General features: G+C 32.7%; 1 protein-coding gene across 1 annotated transcript in view; it reads right to left on the minus strand.

Moving 5' to 3' along the window:
• The window catches only part of COL5A2 (collagen type V alpha 2 chain), a 134,367-nt gene that overhangs the window by 51,643 nt on the left and 65,056 nt on the right, over window positions 1–17,668 (minus strand). The window contains exons 2-8 of the mRNA XM_019740756.2: window positions 15,267–15,491; window positions 12,531–12,544; window positions 9,518–9,550; window positions 8,179–8,211; window positions 6,771–6,824; window positions 1,563–1,673; window positions 88–165 (exon numbers count right to left, since the gene is read on the minus strand). Coding sequence (XP_019596315.1) covers window positions 88–165; window positions 1,563–1,673; window positions 6,771–6,824; window positions 8,179–8,211; window positions 9,518–9,550; window positions 12,531–12,544; window positions 15,267–15,491 — 548 coding nt within the window. The remainder of the gene's footprint in view (window positions 1–87; window positions 166–1,562; window positions 1,674–6,770; window positions 6,825–8,178; window positions 8,212–9,517; window positions 9,551–12,530; window positions 12,545–15,266; window positions 15,492–17,668) is intronic.

Raw genomic sequence — 17,668 nt, forward strand, 5'->3', positions numbered from 1 at the left:
ACATATTGCTTAACTAGCTAACTCAATCTTCTCTTTTTATAATTTTTTTCCACAGGTACTTCAATTATCAGTAAGATTTGCACTTACCACAGAGCCAGGCATCAGTCCTACTTGACTCCCAAGTCCAGATTTTTCATCCAACCCGGCCATTTGAGCTGAAAATGGCTGTAAAAGCAATGTGTTGACATTATTTTCACAGTAAAAGGCATATATCAAAATACTTATTAAATTGAGAAATGTATGCACATTCTCTGGGTTCTTTAGAATGGCTCATCTGAGAATCATTTTTTTTTTTTCTGAGAATCATTTTAAACTTTTGACTTTAAAGCAAGGAAAAAGCTTCAAGTTGTTTTTCATTGTATGTCTTTTTGATTCAACAATCTTCCTCAGAGTATTTTATAACTATGCTGCTTCAGAATAACTATTGCAATGGGCAAAATGTCTGATACTTGATAAAGTATGGATCATTCTGTTAAGTGCTTAGCCAGGCTAATCAATTTCAGGTGTAAATCTCTTTAACTGATTTCTTCCCATGCTTAGAGCATGACAAACATCTGAACATAGCCTAAAAGATGCTTTTAAAACAGCTGTCCTAAAGATCCAGATTCCATTTCAGATTATTTTACTTAGATTCTTCTTTCTTTGTTAATGGCCAATAAGCTTTAAACTGTATTTATGTAAGTTAATAAAAATTTAATAATCCTTTTAATGGATCCCTTCAATGTTCCAAGAATTGGCAACAGTTTTACCTATTCTCTTTCACATCTAAAAACTCTGGAAACCGAAGTGACTAAAATTGTCAATATACATTCCAGAAGTTCTATTAATTTTCAGATTTTTAGTGGGAAAACAATGTGCATATCACTTAAAAAAATAAATTGGCAATTCTTTCTATCATCAGTTGAAAAATGTATGAACTGTGATAAAATAAAAAAAGAGAGAAAATAAGAAAACTCTGTTTGAGGGCTCCATATTTTTCCCTTGCTATGCTATGCAATCTACTCATAAATCCCTATCGTGCCACTGAAAATTCAAAGAGGTGGGTACAGACATTTTGTTTTTACTTCTGATAGGAAACTAAATTTGGGAAATAATGAGATAGCATTTTGAGTATCAACTCAGTGGCCCTTTCACATACACCATCACAGATGTGTCATCATCCCTTGGTGTGGAGGTCATAACAGAGATCTCATCAGCATTCTGAACCTAGAGAACAGCAAAAGGATAGAGACACGTCTCTCTTTTCATTTCATAGTGGTGACAGTGTTAGTGGTCCTTTAGAATCAACAGAAAGAACAAAGTTCACAGAGTCCAGAAATGACATTGAAAAATACACATAATCTGAAGCAGCACTTTAAAAAAAAAAAAAAAAAGCTACTTTGAATTTTCCAACAATTCCCTGTGGATTCCTTAGTTTTACCATTGTTCATAGCAGCACTGCATTCACTTAGCTGCTCTTACAGTCAAGGTTCAACATCTGAACTAACACAATTTAGAATCATAGCAATAAATCAAAAACAACATATTACCTAATATGACACTGAACAAAGCACAGCACTCACCCTGCTCATGCCATCAGGTCCTGGGTGAGACGGATGTCCAGGAGGCCCCGGGGGACCCGGCTGACCAGGAACACCTGGTTCACCATCAATTCCCTGAGGACCACGAGGACCCTGGAAAAACAAGCCAGTGGAAATTAGAACCCGTTGCCAAATACCTACTGAGTAAAAACGCTAAAAGCACAGACATCTTGATGGAAATGGTGTGTTCATTATTTTAAAAATGAATAGCCATACTGTATGATTCCAACTATGACATTTTGGAAAAGGCAAAACTATGGAGACAGTAAAAAAAAAACAAAAAAAAAAACCACCTGTGGTTGCCAAGGTTTGGGGTAGGGGTGGGAAGGAGAATAAGTGGAGTACAAGAGATTTTTAGGGCAGTGAAAATACCCTGCATGATATAATAATGGTGTCATTACACACTGGTATCCAAATCCACAAAATGTACACCACCAAGAGGGAAGCCTAATGTGGACTATGGACTCTGATGGCAGATGTTGATAATGGGGAAGGCTATGTATGTATGGGAGCAGAGGATAAATGGCAACTCTCTGTACCTTCCTCTCAATTTTGATATGAACCTAAAACCTCTCTTAAAAAATACAGTCTTAAAAACAAATAACAATCTAGCACCTATAGTAATTCAGCACTGGTACCAGCCTCCACCACTGGGACATGGCAATTCTGGGTAAGAATTTTACTCTTGATGTGTTAAATCCCCAGGAAATCACAATTATTCCGGGAATAATTATAAAAGTGTACTCAGTTCATCAGTATTCTAGAATAAGCTTCCTTATTTGGTTGAGTTTTGCTGTTAAAGATAATTAATCAACAATTTCTAAAATCACTGCCTTAGATTATAGTTAACATGTATGTACCTCCTTAAACCCCCCCACTCCCAACAACAACAAAAATATGAAGGACCCTTGATTGTAGTTTGTGGTGTTTTTAAAGGTTTCTAATTTTTTAATGCTTCGCATACTTCCTGGCACATACACTCCATATATGTTCATTACATTTTCACATTCCAATTCTCTTTACTCTAGTACTTGAAGTCTAGCACACTTTATTTTCCTTACCACCCCCAGAGGTAGACCAGACCAATGGAAATATAGGAAAAGGCACAGTGACCCAGCCAAGTCCACTTCTCAGAGAAGTGAGCAATGATTTCTAGCTGCCAAATTCCATCCTCCTGACCTACATTCTGAAGACAGCTTGGGGAACAGCCACGTCCTCAGCTCTGGAACTGCTTCATTCCCTAACCTCATCATTTCCACAAGTCTTGTTCAGTATTTTCGGGCTTTTTAACCCTGAAGAATCTTAACAGACTTTAAGAAGAAAGAAAGGATCAAAGAACTCAAAAGTCAATATAATTTTTATAATCAGAAGCAGGGACAAAGAAAAATATGGTAAATGAATTGGAGTTTAACAGTAAAAGAAACTTCTCATACCTAAACATGAGAATATCTACTGGCCCACGATAAACAATTGACATATGAGCTATTATTAATAATAAAGCAGAAATAGTAAATATAGGAGAAGCTGAAGTAGGAGAGGGCAGTTTGCATATGGTGGTTTTGAAGAAAGTGACATAATAGCTCTTCATTTAATTAATTATATTTTAATATACTCAAACATTCATACAGAATGTTTACTTCATAGAAGAATGGGATAAATAAGCAAATGTATCTATTCAAATACAAGTATATAACTTAGCCTAAAAAACTCACAGTTTGAAAAATAATATCTCAGAAAATTATTTTCATCCTTTAGAAATCAAACCTTTTCTGACTTCTTTTCTGACCACTGACAATTCACCGAACTCTGTTTATTATATATAATGGAGGCTGATTTTAATTACTATCTAGGATTCCTGGATCAGATGCGTGTGGGCAACATGAACTGGAAATGTATATTGTCAATGGCTGAATAGACAAAATAGTAGCCTGACCTACTCAGAGAGCCTGGTGTGGAAAACTTCTACTCCATTTTTGAAATGTGAAATTGCTAACTGAACCAGATGTTGTTATTTACAAAAAGTTAACCAAAACATTATTTCTTCTCCCAAAGGGATTTCCAAAGACAAAACAAAAATCTACACTTAGCGTCAATGGGAATTTAGAGACATTTGGGTAATATTAATCCTCAAAAAATTGTGTCCTTCCTCTAGCCCTCTGTGGTTAATAATTATGTTTCAAAGTCTGCTCTGAAGACAGCCCACATTCTCATTGACTTCATGATGCATTTGTTGTCTCTATGACATCTCCTTTAAATAGTCTACATGATGTACTCTTATGCAGATTGAGTTTAAAATTAATAAAATCTTATGAAAATTATCTGGAATTAGGTGAATATAAAAAGCAATGTTGTAAATGAAAAGAAGAATATTATAATACACGAGCACTTTTACTAATAAATATTGAAAACAAAAATTGTAATCTGGGAATCCACTAAAAACATATGTTTTCATATTTACAAGTGAGCTGAACACATGAATTTTATATTAAGCTTAATGTTCTATTTACAATCATTCCTTCCCATCCCCCAGGATACTCTAGTATCTCAGGAAGCAATCTACAATAAAAAGTATTCGCAGATTGCCACTAGGTGGCAACCTATAAACGTCCACAAGTAGAAAGGAATAATAATGACCCAGAATCAAGAACTTTATTCACTGCTGGTTGGTAGAATCACACACACACAAATTATGAAATGTTAGAGTTGGTAAGAATAGGTATATTGACCATTTTACAGATGAGAAAACAGACCTATAGAGGTTAAGTGGCATGTGCAATTAGAACTCTGCATACCATTGACTGTCCGTCTTCTGACAGGTTGCTTGTTTGTCATCACTGTGAAGTTACCAGGACAACACACACAGTTAAGGATATGTGATGAGAGATAGTCATGATGATCATTGGCTAGTAAAGAAAGCTTCTTTAGAATATCTCTATATCAGTAGTTCTCAATCCTGTGCAATTTTGCACCCCATCCCCTTGGGACATTTGACAACATCAAGAGACATTCTAGTTATCACAATCATATGAGGGGAGGGGAACAAGTGTTGCTACTTGTATCTAGTGGATAGAAATTAGGAATGCTGTCAAACATCCTTAAATGCATAAGGAACTATCTGGCCTCAAATATCAACAGTATTGAGATTGAGAAACTGTTCTACATTGTGCGTCTTCTGTAGTGTTTGATGGTAATGGAAGTAGGGGAGAAAATGGTGTTTTTGATTGCAGTGCCACCTGATATTGTGCCAGCCATAGCTTTAGTCCAGTTAAGCCGCTTCTGGAAGTCTTGGGACCTGAGGCAAAATGTTCTACTTATGGGTATTTTGTGACATTATGCCAGAATCTTGAAATCAGCCATGGTGGGAATATTTACACCAAGGAAACCAGCAAAAGCCATGGGTGTGTTATTTTGTTTAATGAGTCAGTTGTTAAACACTTACCATCACACCACTGCTTGCAAGTATTAAGAGAGGAGCAGATTTCCTACTTGGGTATCTGCTAGGATTGCCTTGCTTAATTCCAAATAAATACCTACTACACACACACACACACACACACACACACACACACACACACTCATACACAACTCTCATTGAATGTTTTAGGTTTAATCAAGATAGGAAATGGAGCACATCACATACTAAGTCAGAGGAGAAGAATGGAGAGGAGCCAGAGGGGAGAGGAGAGGAGGGGAGGGGAGGAGGGAGGAAAGGAGGAGAGAGGGGAGGGGAGAGGAGAAGAGGTAAGAGAAGAAAAGAGAAGTAAGGAGTAGATTCACTGAATCCTAACAAGAAATTCTGGACAGCCAACCACTATTTCCATAGCAACTTCCACCTATTAATAGATTAGGGACTCAGTATCACTAATTTTTCTGGGCACAAGCACATGGATACACAATGTCTTCTGCATGACCACCTCCCCTCCTCCCCTCCTCCACCTGTCTCTCTGTCATTCTAGACCCTGGGCAGACATCTGTAGAGCTACCGACAACTTTAAGCTACCAACACTGGTGAAACAGCTCAGCAGAACAGCAATGAAGACTGGGGCACAGAGCATCAGAACACAACCTTGCTACCAACCTACATGGCTATGCCCCGCTTCCTTGGGGCACTGTCATTGACCTGTATGCCTGCAAATACCATCCACAACCCCAGTTCCAGTCTGGAAAAAGTACTGGCATCACACTAACTTTGGTGAAATCCATAGAAGCATAAAATAGTATCAGAGATGAAACAAATGGCAAGAATTACTAGTGACATGATCTAAAATGTTTTTCCCTCATTTATATATTCTGGGTTGTTTGTTGCTTCCTTGCTCATCTATTGATACCATTTAGATATGGATAGGTACATATTTAGAAGGTTAAAAATCCATAGAGAGTTAAAATTTAATAGCTATCACAAGAAAGAAAATTAAACAGCATCAAATTTTCTGATTAAAACATAAGATAATAATAACAAAAAAAAAATTAATCCAGTTATTTAATACATGAAAGATTCGTTTTTCAGGGTGAGATATAAAAAAGGAAAACAATTGCTATCCTAGGATGTGGTAATAAGAGAAAACGTTTGGCATATATTGTATAATATTCTCATGTTTTATCTCAAGAGACGATTATTTAAATTTAAAGTTGCTCCCTTTGTTCTGGTAATCGATTTGTTGGTTTTTAAAGTTATTCCTTTGACAGCTCTGTAGAAGCTGTTCGATGAACAAAGTAGAGTGTTACTTGGGAAATTAATGTATTATACAACCCCTTGAATGAAAATTTTGTACTCTAATAATTTATTTTCCCTTTATCCAATTTGGTTATTCTTGGAGCAACCACAGATCACAGAATTTGGGTGTTTTATCTCAACAGTACATTCTTGGCATTGTTTACTCATGAGTTACAACTTCTGAAAACAACATGAGGTATTCATTATGCTTCCCTAGATTCTACTTAATTTTAAGTTGAGCTCATAAACGACAAAGAAATATAATTTGTGTTCTCTAAAAAGATAGGTAATTATTAGCATGTGACAATTTCCTCTGAATCAGGAGGGATACACAGTCACTTTGTGACCTGAATTCTGGGTCACATTTAATAGAGGTGAAAGAGGAACAGAGTCATTGCCTCTTTGCTACATCCTGTAGATGGGCTTTCTCAGTACACAGCACAATTCACAAAAAGAGAACTCCATTTTCAACTTACAGATTTTCCTTTCGGGCCTCTCTCTCCTCTTGGTCCTTGTGATCCTGGAGGTCCCTAAAACAGAAAATGATGGTTATGCCTGCAAAACGTGTGTACTTCAGATGTTTTTGTTTTCAAGGTTTACTTGATATGAAAAAACTGGGAAATAGAAATATCACCCTTCTTTTTGAATTCAGTTCAGTTTAAGACTATAGAATAAAAAGCCATGTACACACAAAAGCTCTATGTACACAGAAAGGCTGTTGATTTCAGCAATGAAGCTTAAAGGCCTGTAAAAAATTCAATGCTACATTACAGTATTGTGGAGCCCAAGGAGCTGAATATATTAGTTTGAACAGTAAATGCAAATTTATAAAGATCATTTTTGCTATCTTTTCCTAGACAAGATTTTGCCACTAGACTATGGGCACAAAAACTTATAGTTTAGATTTTGAGAGTTACATAGTTGTACAACCCCCAAATTATCAATTATCTGAGGGAATGCATGAGTTCATATTGGTACAGGATACCCCAAATGATTCATCACAGTTCAAGCTGCTAATGAAAGCAATGGAAAGAAAAGCCTCTCATTCTATTACTGCTTCATGTACCTTCAAGAATCTTTTTTTTCCCCCCACTTGTTTTTGAATTTTGCATCATGTCCATTGTATTAGGTTGGTGCAAAAGTAATTGCGGTTTAAAAGGGTAAAAATAATTGCAAAAACTGCAATCACTTTTGCACCAGCCTAATATATTTAAAACCCACTTAGAATTTTCCAAGTTGTAATTGCTGCTATTCCTCCCTTACAATAACAAATGATTATCATATTTCAAAAGTGGCACTATTGTACTAATATCTTGAATTAGTTGTGTTTTTTCCTGGAAAATTATAATAACCAGGAAAATAAATTTTATTTCTTTTCAAAAGGGAATTTCAGTAGAGTTATGAAAATAAGATTGTTCATTTACTCAATCCAACATCAAGCATTGTTTAAAAGCAAAAACTTCAGAGGACTGAAGCATGTCTATTAAAGTATATTTGTATTTTACTTAGCTTGGTTTAATGTTTTAAAATCTACAGGAATTGTGTGTGTGTGTGTGTGTGTGTGTGTGTGTGTGTGTGTGATCTATCTAGTTAACTATGAATGCCACTGGTAATCCAAATATGAAAACAGTAGTCTTGTATGATAACATCAACACCTAAGGAATAATAGGGTTCATCAATTTCAGAATGAAATGATCCCCCAGTGTCATTTATTGCTGCAAAAGAATGCCTAAACTTGAAGATGTATCAAGACAAAATGCTCCAAGAAACCAAGCATCATTGTTTTATGTTATATGGTCTTTTCATGGCTATATGGTATCTGTAAAGATTTTCAGTACCTCAAAGAACTTAAGAGTACCGTGAATGGTGGAGGAAACTACTTACTGCTGGGCCTGGACGACCACGTATGCCTGTTACCTAAACAATAAACAAAATAGTCTGTGAAGATAAAGTTTCTCAAGAGTTTTAGAAAAGTCAATAGTCAAACAAATATGAATAAAAACAAAAGCCCCAGTGAATTTTTTTTTAAAGAAACCAACGGATGTTGCAAATTGATGCCCTTTTGCTCCTTGCCTTATGAGTTAAGACATTTCTAATTTAAACTCTAATATAGGGAGGCAATATTGGTATAGTATTATAATTAAGAGAACCAATGCTAGAACCAGGAGGCCTGAGTTCAGGTCCTGGCTCTATTCCTTAACAGTTGTATGAATTTGGACTGATTACTTATTGCCTCTGTGTTTAGGTTCCACTTCTGGAAAATGGTGATGATGACTGTGAGATTACCTCCCTCACAGAGCTGTTGTGAAGACAAACAAATAAATCTTAGGAAAGCACTTAAGACAGAATCTAAGACATAGCAAGTACACATAAGTGTTTTTTAAATAAATTTAAAAAAAAAAAATATATATATATATATATATATATATATATATATATATGAATGATTTTCTTTTTAGATAACCTTTGATAAAAATAAGCCAATTTAAAGGCAAAGTAAAAATGCAAACACTGCCAAATAAATCAACATGCATACACTTTTTGACAGAGTGATAACTCCTTTAAAATCTATCAGAGTAGTGATTAAATAACTTAATCCTATTTAATATATACTTTTTGATCATCTACAAATCTAAAATAACTCTTAAGAACTCTTATACAATATGGAATCTCAGTCAGGATCATGGCATGACATATTTCCAGAAGTGTGAAACATTAAATCATGCCTTTTTATTTGGATTACATGGCTATTTTTACTATAAAAAAATATACACCTTAACTATTATTTTATATTCATATGTAATATATCTAATTTTGGGAAAGTCCAATTTTCACCTATAGTAATGAGACTATACCAGTCAGGAATATTGTATTAAATAGACATTAAATTTAATATTAGATAAATAATATATTTTTGTTAATATTTAAAATTGTATTAAACAAACATTAAATATTATACTAACATACATACTGTATTTTTTAAAAATCTATTTTGATTTGCTTATTTTATACTAAAAATTGGTTATAAAAAAAGTATTTCCCTTTTTTTGAGAGTATATATATATATATATATATAATAAACTTAGTTGTAGTATAGTTATATATTATTGCATATATATGGTGTAGTTATATATTATTGCATATATATACAATAATATATAGCTATACTATAGCTAAGTTTATTAAAGATACATGAAAACAATACATGTATATGTATACTTACAACAGGCACTAATCCTGGTTCTCCTTTTTGTCCCTATGAAATAAAAAAAAGTTCAATTAGTAAAATATAATGGCTTGTTGGACATAAGCATGTCATACTAAAATATTCTATATAAACACTGTGAATTTCTATGTGAGAAACACACAAAATTGAGGAAAAAAGTTAATCAATTTTGGGATATTTAGTCAGATATTATTCATGAAAGAAAATACTACTCATCTGAAAGACACAAAAAGAAAATAAATTCAATGTGTGGAATGTGTAAAGTTGTTTTGCTTCAGTTTTTATAGCAATTAAACTCAAAGAGTACACTAGACCAAGAAATGTTTGTGATGAAAAAATGTAAAGTCAAAGCACCATATGAAAAACTACCAAAGACTAAAAACAAAAAGAAAATCCAGAAATGTGGATATATTTGAATTTTCACACTCATATTACATGCCACCTAGTTTTTAGTAACTTTTCATATGGCATAACACTAGTCAGATAATTCTCAATATCTGAGGAATTTCTAGAAAAAATTATTACTTGAATAGGAAAATAAAAATAATAACAGATGAAGCAAATACAACAAATGTAGATGGAATTTCTTTTGATTCTTAGAACTTTAGATTCTCAAAAATTATATTCTCATAGCATGATGTCAAGTACTTAGGCTAAATAATATTGAGCGAATTGTACCTTTATATATTTCTTTTTTATGACATATTTACTTGTATTATTTATTTCAGAATTTGTCTTCCATCCAACAGATTTTGGTCCCCCCAAGGTCATGATCACGTCTACTTTACATCCTCAATTTGACAAACAGAAGTTCTCAATTAGTTCTTCTTGAATATATTAATTTTCATTAATATATTTTGAAATAATGCTTTTCGTTAGGCAATTACAGAGGATAAATATATTAATGGTAATATCCAAAATGTAGAAAAAGCAATAGTAATTCATTTTATTTTATTTTATTTCTCCTTTAAAAATAACATTACAATGAATATCCTTGTTTATAAATGTTTGTGTGGCATCTCTAATTAATACCTTATGATATATCTCCAGAAGTTAAAGTTGTGGATTAAAGATCATACATATTTTTAAGATTTTTGATCACCAAATTATAATCCCCAAAGGCACAATCTGATTATATCCTCCCAATAGTACCTCACACCTGAAAATATTTTGTAAAGTGAAATGTTAAAATTATATTACAATCTTGATCATCTTAATGATGGACTCAGTGGCAGAGCAATACCCTGATCATACATGCTGATTCTAATGTTAAGGTAGCTAGTACTCCAAAGTCAGGAATAAATTGAGAATTCAGAAATGGAAATGGTTCCACAGAAACAGGAAGCAGCTCTATATGAGTAAGTTCAAGGTAGAACACAAGAGACTCTAAGACAACCTAAAAAAGGACTAAGGGAAGAGGGAATCAGTACATGTGGGCAGCAACACAGAACCACACCTGCTAACTTCTAGACTGGGTCTTTCCATTACTTCTTATAATGTGAAAGTAATAAAAATTAACCTTTTAAGAGCTATAAGACCTTTCTTTGAAATACTGAAAGAATTTGAATTGTTTAGAAATATGTATCCAATAAATAAAGGACTTTAGGAGAACGATAGTGAAAAAATGTTCCTTTTTGGAACAAGTCTAGAAAAACATGTAAAAAGGGAGGAGAAATTATTTCAGCCAAAATGAGAAAAACAGAATACCCTGATAGGAATGGTTGTGAAATTGCCATCCTAAGAGACCAACAACAACAACAAAATCCATGCTTTACTCTTTGTATTTAGGAGAATAGAACCTGCCAGTGACTTTCTTAGCTAAATTGTAGGCTGTGCGATATCTTATTATGAGCTATCTTTCCATAATATTTGATATGGGATTAAGTATTCCATTATCAGTTTCTGTAATAAATTTGTCTAATGATTCTATGATACTTCTTATTTTGGAACTAAGTCACAGATGTAAATATTTGTTTAATTTGTTAATATGGGATTTGAATACATTAATATATGTGGAAAGATGAGTAATCTAAAGTTTAAATTTGATTTTCATATCCATTTAGGCACTCAGATTCATATGAGAATTATCATTTAATTTTACGTCTTGTCTGTTACTCATCATTTAATGCTATGTGGACACATCTCATCACTTTTATAGCATGCCATTACTATAGAGAGAGTCCTTGTGTTTTTCCCACCATCATGTCATCTGTATCATTTGCCTCATATGGGTTATAACAAAGGCTCAGTAATTATTTGGGGCTTAACATGAAGGAATTAATAAATTATAAATAAAAGTTAATATTGATATAAGCCAAGCACAAATGTATTTTTATAGTAATACTCTGCTCTCACATTTCTGATGACACCTGATAATAAATGATAGAGTCATGAAGTTAGTGGAACATAACTAGAGTGTGTGAAATTGGCAACTGCTTTGAGTGTGTCCTCCTCCCAGCTGTCCCACACTGCCTGAAAAAAAAGGCAGTCAACTGAACAACATAGCCTAACAGTTGTTTTTCAGTGGGTTGGGTGATTACTAAATGAATTAAACTGATTATTTCAGGGCAGTTATCACTCTCAGTTCTTTTTTAATTTCACAGGTCATCTATCCTCCCTTCCCCTTCCTCCCTTCCTCCCTTCCTTCCTTCTTTCCTTTGATTAAACATTTATTGCACTTCTAATACATGTAAGATTTATACTAAGCACTGTGATAAATCCAAGTAATTCAAAGGTTACTATGACACAGTCTCAATCCCTAAGGGATTCACAACCTTCTGGAAGAAATATCTATAAACAAAAATTAACAAAGTGAATAAAATAGAGGCATCTGTAATCTATAAGCAAAATAGCTGAATTGTCCTCCTATAATTATATTTGCAGGGTACTTTGTAGTTCACAAAAGGTTTTCAAACACTTCAAAGTACAGTCCTATGTAGACAGTACTAGAATGAAAATGACATTTACAAAAATGAAACTTTTACTTACTAAAAGGTTAAGTAAAACTTACCTTTCTTCCTCTACCTACAAAAGGAAAAGAATAAATATGTTATTTTATGCAGAAACAATTTTTGAGAATCTTCTAAATACTTATTTTAATAATATAATTTTTTATGGAGTTAGAATATAACAAACAGATTTCCCAATCACCAGTAAACAGAACTCAAAAGTTGTTTTGGATCTATATTTTCATAAGAGGCAAAATAATACACCAAGTAATTGACATTACTTGAATATTTTCCACATCATTTATATAGCATTTAAAGTTCATTAAATCATAAAAATAACAATTAAAATTATAATGAATTATTTTCTATCGACACTATTTTTGTTTTTTTATACTTTTTTGAGTAGCCTATTCATTCATATGGTTAATAAGCCAAAATATATTAAAGGTATATAATTATGCAGTAAAAAAAAAAAATATCTTTCTATCTTGTCCCCTTTTCCTTATTTCCCACATTTTACCCCCCATAGGAGGCCACTATTATTGATTTTCCTATGATTAGTCTTCCTAACCAAGAACATAAGAGAACATTCCACTTACTAAAGTCATCATTAGAGCTAGTAGTGTTTTAAAGTTTTCTTCAGATAGATCTTGAACATTTCACATTAAGTTTATCCTTAGCCACTTTATCCTACCTGTTGCTATTATAAATGAGGCGTTTTTTATTCCCATTATTTATTCTGAGGTAATTGCATACAGTAAATCTATTAATTTGTTTATTTTTACACCACACTCTTACTAAAATCTTTAATTTTTGTAGCTTTTGTTCACTCTATTCCCTTAAGCTTTGTAAGTGCATGATTATATTTTCTGCAAATTGATCATTTGACCTCCTCTTTCCTTATTTCTGAACTTCTAACTTATTTTTCTAATTGTTCAGGTACATTCAATAACGTTAAATTTTTGTTGTGTTAATGAATATCCATGTTCCATCTCTGAGCGTAGAGAGAATGCTTCTACTTTTAAACATTCTTTTGCTCTGATTTTCAAAAGACTCATTTTCCCTAAAGTTTAATAATTTTACTAAGGTGAGTCTATATTGAGTCTTGTGAGTCAACTTTTTCAGACATTTGCTTCTCCTTTTTAATACTGAAATTAAAGTTTAATGTTATTTCAGAAAAGTTCTCTTATATTATTATATGTATGATATATCATTATTTGTTCTACTCTACATTTATTTCTTCATTGAGGATTCTTTTTCAGGGCCATCCTTTACCTGTCTTCTATATGTATTATTTCCTTTCAAATCCTTTTTAATTTTTTTTCTCATTACTATTTTTTATGTCCCTCACTGTATCAATTCTCCTTGTGCTCCTTCCTATTTCATCTTAATTTCCCTATGATGATTTTGTTTTTCCTTCTACTTTTCTCCTTATCATTACCTTTTGTGTGTGTTTATGTGTATTTCTAATTTAATGTCTTCTTTCTCAGAGGCAATTACTTTATTAAGTTTTATTTAGTTTATGGTGAAATGTTTAGTCAGAATTTTTATCTGTTCTGTGGTAATATATTTATCGATGCATACTTCATCATGTAAATTTAGCTAAACTCTCCTACCTTTTTGTACTATCTTACAGTATCAATGCTGTTGTCAACTCTTTTTTTATTATTTGTCTGGGAGTGAATTGGGCTTTCCTAAACCAGTTATTTGCAGGAGGTTGTGATTTTGCTGTGTTGTTTTCATTTTTGTTTCTGTTTTTCCACCATTGCCTCTCAATGTAGTATTTACTTATTCCTACAGGTTTAATTTGATTTCATTCCTTGGGGCTTCTTTGCAGATTGTATCTGCTTCAGGTAGCCTTTAGGTGTCTTGTTTTTCATTCTTTCCATTATGTCTTCCTTATTACATTGCTAAAAATTGAATTTAGGTACCTCCTCAAAACACGTTGTTATTACTGAATGATATATACCAGGAGAATTGTTAGATTACTGTCTAAAGTTTCCATGAATATACTGTTGAATACTTCATTATATTTATTATTATTTGCAATGGCATTTGGGAGACAAATAAAGCCTTGACACTGTCTTGATAATGATGCATACAAGCCTCTATTCGTGACTGCTAATAACCTGAAAGTTTAATATTAATCTTACCTTGTTCATTAAAACACATAAGTTTGTTTCTCATATATGCAACTCTCTTTAACATATGTACTCAAACACATAGTTTGTATTAAACACAAACACTTTTATCCAAAAAAAGTTTTAAAAACTAGTAATTTATATCATTGTTTTCTCCAGGAAATCCATTCCATTCTCTTTCTTAACCAACATTAATAGCATTCTGTATTTATGAGCTAATGGGATAGAGGGTGCTATAACATTAAATTACATTGTAAATAACTATTCCATTCCCAAAGGCAAAGTTGGCCCCAGGGAAGATATATGGGTTTTCTAGCTCTTCTCTTAGAACATTAATGAATTTCACAGAAAACCAGCAAATATCTTGGAGGCAACCAGCATGGATAGGGTAACAAATAACCATCTTAAGTGGTACAAGAAATTCTCAAATTAGACTTCACCACTCAAAACTCAACCAAAAATTTCCGTTTTTTAAAAAGACAGGAAATCTTTGTCAGTAATGTTAGATAAAGTGAGTGAGCAAAATCATTAACCCCAAGAACCATTGAATAGTGGCCTAATTATTCTCTTCAGTTGCTAAATTCTGAGAGCAAAAACCACTGCAACTGTAAAGATGAGTCACTGGATCAATTCTGAGTTGGCTCTAAGCATTCTTACCAAAATTGGGATTGCCACCTCCAGTTGTGTGTGGACAAACGGGACAGCATTCCCCAGGGGGAGTAATAGGGTCGGCACATTCGAGCACATCCTGGCACTGGATCTTGTCACAAAGAATGGCTCCATTGTCACAGACACAGATCTGGCAAGGGGCAGGTTTCCAAATGTCCCTGTTTAAGTACATCTGACCATTCTGAGTGCAGGCTATTTCTTCACCATATCCTTCTAGAATAAAAAGGAAAAAAGAGAAAGAATGGAAGGTTAGAATATCTTTTGAGATTTCGCAATCTGGGAAATATTTAAGGTGAATCAACATGTGGGTTCTAAAAATTTCTGGGCTAAGCAGTAACCTCTCAAGGATGAAAAACACAGATGAACTTACTGAATTTAGTATTTACATACAAAGCAATGTGTAATTCATGATAAAATGATTATAAAGTTTCCCCTAGTATTATAAGGGAAGGAAAGTGATCCAAAGTAGGTGTACTTAATCAGAGACACTTTCCCCAAAATATTTCATTTTGGAAGGTATAAATAACCAAACATGAAAAAAATCAGTAAAGAGGGATAAAAATAAACCATGTGAAAATGGAGAGAAAAATAATAGTTCTAAAAAGAATATATAATTTCAGTGTTTGGTGAATGCTTTGTTACTTTCAACTCACTAGAAACTTTAGATTAGTAAATCCCATAACAGAAGACATTATGTATTCATGAACCATGAAGAAAAACTAAAAAAAAAAAGTGTATGGGTTTATTAAAATTAGTTTTAAAATAAGGTTAAAAAAAAGAATAATTATGTCCTATTTCATGGAATGGATTTACATTAGACATCCTAAACTAAAGGTGCTTACTAAACTGCAAAGAAAATGCAAAGCTAAACAGACACTGCATTAATTATTTTGGCATCAAAATTAATTAAGGAAAGCCATGACCAAAACAAATGGTAAGCTATAATGTAATATCTGCCAAATACTTTTCTATATTAAGATAAATAATGCCAATTTAGAAGATATATACATATATAGTAACAGCAATTCTATTATACATTTACTATAAAATAAACACATATATTACATTTATATGTTTTAAAATAAAACTATACTATTTTAAAACATAATGTAAATCACCTCATCCTTGCTTAATTCCTTTAGGAGTTCCCCAACTACTGAAATTCCAAACTCCTCTTCAAAGCACAAAGGCTCTCCCTCCTAGTCCTTGCACAACTTGATCCCTTTGCCTGTTGTTACCTCTTTCTCTGATCTGGGGTTCCCACAGCTCACTATTTTGATTTAATTGTCACTTGCCCCCACAACTCTGTGAGTACCCCATAAAAGTAAGCTTCCTTAACCCAATTGATACACTTCCCAAAATTTTTAAAGAACTCATTTATTCATCTATCTAATCATTTATTTTTTATTATATGCAAGGTACTTAAACAGTTACTAAAATGTTAACAGACAGGGAAAAATCACTGTCCTCATAAAATTTATCACAATTAGTATCAATTTATTTATTTTTATTTGTGTATTTTCTTATCTCCTCCACCAGACAGTAAACTCCATGAAGGTAAGGACTAGGGTGTCTTGTTCAAGGTGGTATTTCTAAAGCTTGACTCCATACTTTGCATAGTACCAACATTCAACAGATACTTGTTCAATGGATAGATATGAATCAATGAATAAATGAACCTAAATTACGGTTCACTAACTTAATTGCACTGACATTACTTTGTACTTTACAAAAGTAGAGCTAAAAATTAGAAGATGTACTTGAAATTAGTTTATGAAAAATATTATCATCTGTCAATAATATACTCAAATCATAATACCGAACTACAAATGAAAATTATTTCAGTTTAGAATAAAGACATTAACCCAAATATCCATCTTCCTAGCTTCAGAAAGTTTTTTTTTGGATAAACTGCTCTATGGAATACTTTGTTGCATATATTTAGTCTTTCATCACAGATATTTGGCAAATGGGAAATTGTTTTCAGAGCATGATGACACATCCTTGTTTCTGTGCTATTCATAAGAAGAGCACAACATTTCTAATCTGTTTCATTTTCATTAAAATATGTTTATCGTAATACATAGATAATAAAACAAAGCTGGCTGTGTATACTATATACAGATCTTTATAGTGTTATTATGCTATAGGCATTTTAAACCAACAAGAAAACTGAATCGCCTGCTCTAATATGCTTTTTTTTCAGGACTATTTTGAAAAGAAAAAAATAGAAATTTGTATGTCAAATAAGCAGTGTGACTTTTAAATGAAAAATCACTTTGAAACAATATAGTTCCATGAAGAACATTTCCACTAAACACAACCTATATAGAAATGGGTTTTACATCCATAGTCCATTGAACAATTCCATTAAGTAAATAAGTTAAAAA

Source organism: Rhinolophus sinicus, linkage group LG01 (assembly GCF_036562045.2).
Source record: "Rhinolophus sinicus isolate RSC01 linkage group LG01, ASM3656204v1, whole genome shotgun sequence".
NCBI classification, from domain to species: Eukaryota; Metazoa; Chordata; class Mammalia; order Chiroptera; family Rhinolophidae; genus Rhinolophus; species Rhinolophus sinicus.